Source organism: Mustela nivalis (genome assembly GCF_964662115.1).
Source record: "Mustela nivalis genome assembly, chromosome: 7".
NCBI lineage: Eukaryota > Metazoa > Chordata > Mammalia > Carnivora > Mustelidae > Mustela > Mustela nivalis.
In genome coordinates this window covers 95,000,658-95,010,196 of record NC_139026.1, presented here as the reverse complement: position 1 = coordinate 95,010,196, position 9,539 = coordinate 95,000,658, and the positions used below count along the sequence as shown (strand labels likewise).

Below are 9,539 nucleotides of genomic sequence, written 5' to 3'. Positions count from 1 at the left end.
TTTGGGTGTTGAACAGTTTGGGGGTCTGCATCTTAGTGACTTAAACCCTTGAACTAGAAACACAGGTTTATGGATGGGAAGAGAAATCATCCTCTCTTCTCCCATGTTAGAGAATCTGAGCCTGAGGAAATTGCCAACCTAGATGCTCATTAGGTCTCTTTAAGGTAGAAACAGGACTCCTTGACCTAAGGATTACACCAGCATATGTATTCCAGCAGAGTCTGTAAGGTTGATGCCATTCCCATTGGTGGAGTGGGAGGGGACAAGCCATTCATATCAGCACTGTCCTTTCCTAGATCCTTTCGTCAGATAAACCTTGAAACTGTCTTCCTGTTCCCAATACAGAATCCACAATTCTTTTGAGAAGAGGAGGCAAATCAAACAGCTTAGAATTCAATCTTCTTCTGGCAGGGTCAAGAGACCAACAAAAAGAGGGAGTCCCTCTGCTTATAGCATTGTCTATACCCACAGGGCTCCACAATCTTATTTGTTCCACTAAAGTGAAAGGAGCCTAGAAATACTGGCCCAACAATAACTTACTTAATTTTTTCCTTGGTTATTTTGTGTGTATGTTGAGGGAAGAAAGATGGCCAGTTTGGGAGAAAATAATTCCTTTGTGGATGTTAATAGGAGGTAAAAGGTGGGATAATGTTCCTCCCATGCTGGGAAGTACAAGTTGCAGATTTAAACTAAGAGAAAATAAAGAAGAAATGTCCAGTTGCATTTTCACTGGAAAAAAGTCAGGACTTCTTTCTGAGCCAAGTCCCAAAATGTGCTCTACCCTTAACCTACTAAGAGAAAGGGGATTTCCCAGGAGTTACAATTGAACTAACTAACTGCACTTGGTGGGCAAGAAAGACATTATATTTTGTGCTTGAGACATCAGCATCTGTTGACTAGGGCAAGACATAATTCTCAACGGGCCAAACTGAGGGCAGCTCCCACCACCCTGCAACCCACCCCCAGAAACTCTGGTGAGACCTATCCTGTTTCCCAATGCAACACTATTTTCTTCTTTCAGGACTTTATTTTTATCTCATAAGCCACTCTTCTGACTATTCTCATGACCCAGGGAGTTGTCCAGATTCTCCGGCTTTAGGTGGTTGTAGGGAAGGCTGAAGTCCCCCAACAGGACAAAGCAAGATTCACTGACCTACTGACAGACCCATGAGGAGATGTGGGATTCCCAGTTAGGCATTCTCACATGCTCCTACCAAATAAGAAGCTACATTTTCAAAGATTGTTTGATTTGCCCTTGTCCTGATTTTATCCTCAGAATCTGAGTTATCTTAAGTGGAAATATTGTAGGCAGTCAGACACCTGTTTTTTAATGCTTCCTAAGAATATAAACATGTACCTTCACACAGGTCAAGTCCATAAGTAGCAGTAAGGGGGTAACAACAGGCCTCAACAGTCTTCTGCTTGGCCATGATGATGGAAGGCCTAGAGCTGACATGTGAGCAAGCCAGGAACTTTTGCAGCTCACGACTGACTGACACTTTGAGGGCTCAGGAGGAGTAGACTAGGACACAGGTGGAGCTATGAAACATGTCGGTGGGGGATCTGTAAGAGCCACAATAGTAGACAGTTCTGTTTATGGGAGGGACTGAAGCAAAAGAAGGTGTGCAAAACTTGACACATTTCAGTTGATAATGCATCAGATCTTCCTGGAAGCAGAGTTAGTAAATTCTTACCTTGGAGAGAGAAATGGGGTACCTTATTTCCTGAACATCTCATACCTAAAGTTCTGTGTTCCATTAAACTCCCAACTGTTTCCAGACAGGACCAATTACAAATTAAAAAAAAAATTTTTTTTTAAAGCATAGACTTCAAACAGAAATTTCCCAAGTTGAGGATCTACAACTCTAGCAGACAAGGGCTAAGAAAATAACTGGGGATGGGGCTGTATGAGAAGGTACATGGAGGCCTCTTTTAGCTTATAATCACTTCCCAAGTCTGTGTCTCCCTAGAGTTGTCAGTCCCAGGGCTTCCTCTGTTACAGTTCTTTCTTAGGACTCATATGCAGTGAATCTCTCCCTTCCCAGGAAGGAACCTGCTTCTCAGGTTCCATAGACTTTTCACCCTACATGGTACCCTCGACAGCACTTTCCACTTCCACTCTAAGTTTCCTCTCTACCGCGTTTCCATTGCCTCCCAGGTCTCCTCACCTAGGCCTATGTCCTTCTCTCTAACCTTCTTCTAACCCCGAGTCCCTCGCACTTTTGCCCAGGTACTCCTCTGCTTCTCCTTTCTCCACTCTTTATCTGTTCTACCCCAGCCATATCCCACCGAGGAGCCTCGCGCACCCAGCCCCTGGCTGTCCTCCGTCCTCTGCTTTGGCCCATCTCCCGCCTTTTGAGGACCTCTTGACTCTCCAGTTACCTTCCCCTAAACCTTAAGCCTCACGCCAACCTCTCCCAGCACCCGGGCCAGCTTCCTCCCCTTGAGCCACAGCCCAGGCAGCTAGACCCTCTTCCCGCCAGCCCCCCACCCCCGTCTCCCCTCACTTCACGCCCAAGCCCCTCAGGCCCCGCCCCCGGCGACAGAGACCCCGCCCCCAGCGCGTCGCCCAAGCCCCGCCCCTTACTCACCTGAGGCAGCTCCGCGCGCGCGCAGGCTAGGGGGGTGTGGGAGAGGGGACGGTATTGGGGAAGAGGGGGGCGGGGCCGCAGGGGTCCCCCACTCTGGCCCGGGAGGCCCAGTGCGGGGGGGAGTGGGGTCACTAAGGCGGAGGCAACCGGGCCGGACCCGGGACCCGGGCGCTCAGCGGCGGCGGCGGCTCCATCTCCATCAGCGGCTTCACCTGAGAAGGGACCGGCCCCCCCCATCAACCCCCCCCATCACAGCCGTCCCCCCTCCCCAGAACAACTTCCGGTCCCACTACTAGGCGACAGGCGGCGTGGCCGAACACCGAGCGTCCCTAAGCCGGGGAGACTGCTGGGGAAAAGGGAGAAGAGCTAGGGGAGAGTAGCCGAGCACCGAAAGATTCAAGTCGGAGAGGCGCGGTCATGCCCCTTCATCTGCATCTGATTTGCCAACTGGCGCACATTGGACACCCCCCTCGTGCCCTGGCATATCTGCCCCTAGTGCCAAATTTTGCCCTGCCCCTACTAAGAGAATACTGTTTTTAACCTCAGCATTCTTTGCCTTTCCTTCCAAGTGTAGGAATGGGGAGGGGCGGGGAGGAGCTTAATAATGTCAATTTTTAAAACTCTTGGAGGTATTCTGAGGTCAGTCACCTAAGCAACGCTACAGATGCCGGCTGACCGCAGAGAAGGAAGTCGCACTTCTAGACGTCCCTGCACCAGCTTCCCTTCTCTCCTCCCCCCAACCTTGTTTTGGATTATCTCAGGACACATCCCAGTACCAGCGCACCTCCCTCCTGCAACATGCTGACGCTCCAACCTCAAGAAGTCCCAAGTCATAATCATTTCTTCAGTTGTAGACTTAAAACACTTTATTGATGTATTTAGAAAAGTGGAACTATAAAAGGGTAGGATTTCACCAGAATTGCCTCCCTGGCAACCCAGAAAGTGGAAAGTAGAAAGTAGAAAGTTGCATATACACTTTTCTTAGATGTATCCACATTCTCTGAAAACTCCCAAGAAGAGGAGTAGAATAAAGTGGTGGTATACATTAGCAGTGGAGGTTGGGTAGGAAGAGTGCTTGTTTACAGAATTTCCCCCCCTTCTAGCCCCAATAGCTCTCAACAAGGGGCACAATAGGAGTTATGTAACATAGTGTCGAAGGAGAGCTGATGCCTGCTTGGAAATGTGCAATGCATGTATCTATGTGTGGTTTAGGAAAGCATAGTACAAGGTTGTGATCCAAGAAGTGATGATGAAAGGTTTTTCTGTGGTAATGAGGGAAAAGGATGGTTATGGAAGGGGTTGAGAAAATGATTCTGGGAGTAGGTAATTCCACTTCACCTTTTCATGGGGTGACACGGACATGGACACGGTGCCAGGCATTGCTGAGCACACCTCGCAGGTTCCAGATTGGGGCCACGGAGTCTGGTTGCACATTGTAGCTATCATCCACAGCCTTACAAACAATGTTCAATTCCTTTTTCCCAGCTGGCACAGGTGCTTGCAGCTGCCATAACCTCCAGGCCCAGGCCTTCCGGGGACGTTGTTCCTCTCCATTCAGCTCAGCCACTTGCCAGGTTAGGCCCCCATCCAGAGACACATCCACCCTGACTACAGCCCTCCCACCACCACTCCATGCATAGCCCTTGATAGTCACCTCCCCTGATTGTATGGTCTCCCCATCCTTGGGCTCTGTGATGGCTGACTGGACAGGAAGTTCCTGAATAGATGGAGCTGAGTCAAAATCTACTGTGTCCCAGTCCACAGATGGAGAGAAGCCTTTGTAATCCCGCCGCTGCCAGTGACTGTAACTTTCCTCTGGTTCCACGCTCACTTTGCCCAGCCATTTGACATGGCGGGCACCCACCACACCAGGAACCACCACCCGCACAGGGAAGCCATGGTCACGAGGCAGGGGCTGCCCATTCATCTCATATGCCAGCAGGACCTCAGCTTCAGGGTCCATGGCCCGAGCCAGAGGGATGGATGCTCCGTACGCAGTCCCTGTGGGGTCTGAGTCCAGTCCCTCAAAGCAGACGTGGGCCTCAGTTTCACGGAGTTGGTGACCAGCCTTGGCTAACACATCACAGAGGCGTGCCCCAGCCCAGCGTGCAGTGCTAATGGCCCCTGCATTCCACTCCAGACCTTTTACTTCTTTGAACTGAGTCATCTCAGAGCGTCGGTTTCCAGCGCACTGAAGAGTGACCGTGACCTCGTGCTTGGGGAACTGGTACAAGTCATCCAGGGATAGGGACAGTGACTGACACCCAGGTGGCCCTACTACATGCAGGCGATAGGTTTCTGGTTCCAGGTTAGGTACAGGCAGATGGTTCCGGGTGAAGAAGATAGGGTTAGGTGTAATATAGTTTTCTGTCAGCAGTTCAGGGGGGGGCTCTGCATTAAAGGGGCGTTGGCTATTGACCTTCAGGGCTGGGTGACGTACAGGATCATCAGCGTAAGGGTCAGAGGTCTTCAAGGTGGAGGGTGCTTTGTCTTCAGAACTCAGCTCCCCAACTTTGTACTGAGCCAGTATTTCACGCACATGGGCCTGGTCATGAACAGCATAGAGGGCCCAGAAAGGCTCTAAAGGACCACCTGCTGCTAACATCAGCTTTGATGGTCCCCCTGGGTGTAGATCCACAAATTCTGTAACATCAAACACCTCACAGCCCAGAGTTACCCAGATCCTAGTCTCAAGGCTGCTGTGAGATTTCACTTCCTCTCTGGTATATATGCGTGATGACTTCTCAGCAGCCTGCAGGCAGGACAGGGGTAAGCCACAAAGAAACATAAATAGTAAGAAGGAATCACTCTGGCTCACCCTGACCCAACCCATAAAGTCATGGACACTGTGAAAAAGAGGTAGTAGACTCCATCTTTAGTCTCCAGGAAGACAGTATCACCATGGGCTCTGTATTAATAGACTGGGTTGTCTGGGGAGCTTAGTAGCGCCCCTCTACTTTGACAGTGAAGTCCCTTCCTCCCCCACTTACCCTGCACCGGTGGTCATGATAGGCCAATACTGCACCGAGGCCTAGCAGAGTCCCCATGACTCTCCATCCCCTAGTGCTGGAGTTAGCACCAGAGAAGGCAAGGCTGGGGCACTGGGGCTGAAGTGAATCATTTGTTGAGCAGGCCCGAATGCAGAGCCTTGAGGGGACTGATTGGAGCCTGGAAGAGAGAGAGGTCTTCTTAGTAGCACAGTTCAGATCATATGGGAGAGAAAGTGAAAACCTGGGGTTTACCAGGTTGGCCATTGGTTCCTTCAGTTGGGACTATTGTCCATCTACGGATGGGTGGGGCAAATGCGTGAGTTATGGCTTTCCCTTCCCTCCCTGGCAGTCACCACAACTGTCTTATCTGGTAGGTTAAACATCATAAAGATACTGGGAGTGAGAGATAAGGGCCAGGAGACGAATTCTAGGATCGGTTGGCTTACCTGCAGGCCTGTCGGAGACATGGGATCACAGCCCTGTGCAGCAGCATTGTGGCAGACCTGTGGGAAAAAGATTCCAGGATCAAGAAGGGGATGATAATAGGGCAACTTGAGGAAATGGGTGGAAGGAAGACAGAAGGTAAGCAAGGAACTCCCTGGGCAAATAAGGATACTTTATCATGGTAATGAGGCCAAAGGATGGGTGTGTGTGTGTGTGTGTGTGTCCCCAAATTGGTCCTTAGAGAAAACCTAAAGGACTTCAGAGAGACTGTAGAGACAGGCTGGATGGGAATGGGGCAACAGAGAGGGGGCTGGTCTTCTAGAATCACCTATCTCCCATCCTCCATTCTCTACTTTGTCCACTACAGGGAACAGTGATCCAGGCCAAGGGCCTAAAGGACAGAAGCCAAAATATCTACAGTCCAGTTTGCTGGTTTATTATTTCCAAAGTCAGCAGAGGACAACTGAGGGGCAGATTAACTTAGATAGGAACAAAAAGGTGAAAAAGGTAGTGGTAGCCTAATGAGACGAATGAGCTCAGATTCTGGAGTGGAACTGTTTTGGGTTTGTGAAACCAGACCTGCTGTTAACCAGCCCCATTGCCTGGGCAAGATACCAAGCCTCTCAAAACTGTTGTCTTTGTCTGTGGAATGAGGTACCTAGCAGAATAGCTGTGAGGAGCGAACAGGTAATAATGTTGTCTTTGAAGACCTTTCAGTCCCTTCCTTTCCTCTACCAACCCTAGGGAAAAAGAAAATAGAATCCAGCTGGGAACTGGACCCCAGCCCAGGGTCCTCACCCTTGCCCTGTCTAGGTCATGCCTGTGAACTCAGCAAACTGGGAAGTTAAGGGCCAGGTGTCAGGGGATGGGCTAGAGAAGGAATTTTTCCACTCTGCCCTGTAGCAGTTCCTTCCTCAGAGCACTGAATAGATCGCAGACTCGAGGAATGCCAAAATAGGGAAGAGTGAGAGAAGTCCCAATTGCTAGTGAAATGCTAAAGGGGGCAGACAGGGAAACTGCAAGGGTGACAGGAGCAGGAACAGAGTCTGCATTTTACCCCTGGGCCATGGGATCCTCTCTTTCCCTCCCACCTGCCCTCGATGCCAGCAGCCCACTTAGAATAACCAGGCTGGAGTGGTCCAAGTAGGGCTGTCTTACAGGTGAACTCCGTCAGCTCAGTGTCCCAGGTTTGGGAGAAGCAACCTTCTGCTCTAAAACAGATGCCACACCCCTTGTCCGGGTGGTGGCCCCTCACTCCCTGGGGCACTTTAGGTAGTAAGATATATCCAGCTCCAAAGCACAACCACCCAGTTCTATGCCACTGCCCAGCTGCTAGCACAAGTGTCTCGCAGCAACAACCGCGCCCCTAGGAGCAGCTGGGCAGCTGGAGCGGAGGCGGTATCGGCAGTTTTTGTTCAAACCCACTGGCCTCGGAGCATTCCCGGGTCCCAGGACCCCGGCCATTGCTTGCGTTACCAGGCCTTCCTCCACCTCCTCCCTCTCTCAGCTCCCAACCACCTTACCCGGTTCGGCGTCCTCTCGGTCCACTTGGCGGCTGCTTTACCCGCCTGGCTCCAGACGACTGGGGGCAAAGGGGCGGGGCCAGCACCATGACGTTGGGCCGGAGTGAAGGACCACTTTCGCCTCTCAGCTCGTCCCCTAGCCATTGGCTGGCCGCGGGCCGCCTCCCAGCTGCTGTGCCCGCCTCCTGGAGGCTGAGGCGGGCGGGGCGCCACGGAGGCTCCCGGCTAAAACTGGCTGTTTTCTGTTTCCATCCCCGCTAGACATGGAATGGGACCCTCGCTGTTGTCTGGAACCGGGCAATGGAAGGTGTCGAGGATTCCAAAGGCTGGGCTGAAGGTGGGAAGTTTTGAGATGCCCCCGCCCTGCCCCTAACAGCTGAGACACAAGGTGCGTTTACTGAAGAGGCCTTGAAATCCAGCCGCCTTTCTCCCGGCTGTGAGCTCCGCCTCTACCCTGTTTTTGACAAACCTCTCTGTTGCAACTACAACAGCCTTGTTTGTCTTTTAGTGAAAACAAGGTCAAGCAGTCAATTCTCTTATATCCAACATTAAAAGCAGAAATGAAACCTAAACAGTGGTTCAAAGACTTTGAGATCCCTTGGACTTGATTTTCGTCCCCAATTATGGAACCAATATAAATAGCCATTTTTTCCTTAGTTAACTCAATTAAAAAATCATTGGTCATAACGAGAGCAATAACATTTTAACACTCCAAAGTAGGAAGATTATAATCGCTCATAATCTCAGAGTAGAGAGCACTAAGACGACGTTTGCAATTACCCTTTATCGTTTGGTGCAGGACTGAAAATTTAGTTATTTGGCTGGCTGTGAACCTAGGGCAAACGTACCCACACTGCCCCCTAGAGTTCAGAAGGTTGACCTACAACCTTATTTTAAGTGAAGGTTTCATCTTTAATTTTGGAAGATCATTTCCTCTCCCTTTCTGCTCTCCTAAAGTGAACTAGAGCTTTTGCCAGGAATCAAGGAACCTTGGAGGGAGTACTAGGAGACAGAGGGAAAGGGGACTCGACAGAGAAAAGGTGATTTTGGCCTAGAGGTTTTTGGAAATTGATTTCCAACTCAGCTGTGTTCAATTAAATCTTTGGAGAGATGTGATGCCCAACTTATCCTATCAGCCTTGAAAAACAGGCTCAGCCCAAGGATAGAGAAAAATCAGTTAGGTACTGTCTGAAGCCAGAGGATAAGACTTCTCCCTAATAACAGGGTCACCTTGTGTGCCCTACATGTACTTTAACATAATTGACCTTTAAACCTCAAATTTTCTTCATTTCACAGAAGAAGAAACTGGGGCAGAGAGCAGCTAAGAAACCTGATCAAGGCCACAGCTGGTAAGTTGTCAGATGGGTCTGCAATGCCAGCTTTGTTTGACCCAGTCCTGTTTCCTGTCCTGCAACCAGACCCAATCTTTCTCCCCCAATTAGACTGTGAAGGACTGAAGGGCTTCAAGTACAGTAGCAAACAAGATCAGATCTAGGAGAAATTTTCCTGTTGGGGTAGAAGCCACATGATCAATCACAAAGGCAAATTTAATGATTTCTTTAACCTTCTTTAGGTCATGGACCCCTCTGTGATACCAATAAGGCAATGCACCCTTTCCCTGTAGAAATGCACATAAACTTTTGCGTCTTCAAAGGATTCACAAATATGACCTCTTCCTCCAGTCTCATCAGTTGTCTGCCCAGAGATCTCTCCCTCCCCCACCAATATATATTCCATTAAGAAGCCTATAAAAATAAGCTAGGTCGGATTTGATAAGGTCTCTAGTGACCTGGGAATAGAGTTTCACAGCAATAAAGGGAATATTTTCCAAACTGGGCTATGTCATTATTCAAGAAAAGATTAAAGGGAATAAGGAGATAACCAAGATGTAGAAGAGGGTGCGTTTCTGATTTGATAAAACACTGGAAGCCCTTTCTTCCAAATTTCTTGAATCAGACAAATAGAAAAAAAAAAAATGGAATAGCAAAGAG

General features: G+C 49.6%; 2 protein-coding genes and 1 long non-coding RNA gene across 25 annotated transcripts in view; 1 reads left to right on the top strand and 2 right to left on the bottom strand.

Moving 5' to 3' along the window:
* IKZF4 (IKAROS family zinc finger 4) overlaps nucleotides 1-2,959 on the bottom strand; it is a 22,156-nt gene extending 19,197 nt beyond the window's left edge. For 2 of the 22 annotated variants that reach the window (XM_082741715.1, XM_082741712.1), the window contains exon 1: nucleotides 2,592-2,916. Coding sequence is in view for 2 of the 22 variants with exons in the window: in XM_082741710.1 (XP_082597836.1) it covers nucleotides 1,358-1,430 (73 nt within the window). In the remaining 20 variants the exon portion in view is untranslated. Of the gene's footprint in view, nucleotides 1-1,357; nucleotides 1,564-2,591 lie in introns of those variants that run through there. The other 20 variants (XM_082741732.1, XM_082741723.1, XM_082741710.1 and 17 more) reach the window with 19 other exon arrangements.
* Nucleotides 2,960-3,430: 471 nt separating this feature from the next.
* On the bottom strand, nucleotides 3,431-7,973 carry SUOX (sulfite oxidase). Of its 2 annotated transcripts, XM_082741738.1 has the most exons (4): nucleotides 7,549-7,973; nucleotides 6,028-6,084; nucleotides 5,582-5,759; nucleotides 3,431-5,343 (listed from the first exon to the last, which is right to left on the bottom strand). In XM_082741738.1, the coding sequence occupies exons 1-4, from the start codon at nucleotides 7,635-7,637 to the stop codon at nucleotides 3,934-3,936; spliced, it is 1,734 nt and encodes a 577-aa protein (XP_082597864.1). In that variant the 5' UTR covers nucleotides 7,638-7,973; the 3' UTR covers nucleotides 3,431-3,933. The 2 variants fall into 2 exon arrangements, with proteins under 2 accessions (XP_082597864.1, XP_082597865.1); XM_082741739.1 differs by lacking the exon at nucleotides 5,582-5,759 and having other exon boundaries at nucleotides 7,549-7,707.
* On the top strand, nucleotides 7,849-9,201 carry LOC309869947. Its single transcript, XR_014314383.1, has 3 exons — nucleotides 7,849-7,936; nucleotides 8,845-8,897; nucleotides 9,122-9,201. It is a non-coding gene; the product is annotated as an uncharacterized lncRNA (long non-coding RNA).
* Nucleotides 9,202-9,539: the final 338 nt, after the last annotated feature.

Bases quoted from the DNA above. Each gene is read 5' to 3' on its own strand.
- SUOX (XM_082741738.1), bottom strand. From the start codon at position 7,637: ATGGTGCTGGCCCCGCCCCTTTGCCCCCAGTCGTCTGGAGCCAGGCGG. The intron at 6,085-7,548 runs GTAAGGTGGTTG...TTTTTCCCACAG, and splicing joins CCGAGAGGACGCCGAACCGG to GTCTGCCACAATGCTGCTGC. The intron at 5,344-5,581 runs GTAAGTGGGGGA...TCCTGCCTGCAG, and splicing joins ATCATGACCACCGGTGCAGG to GCTGCTGAGAAGTCATCACG.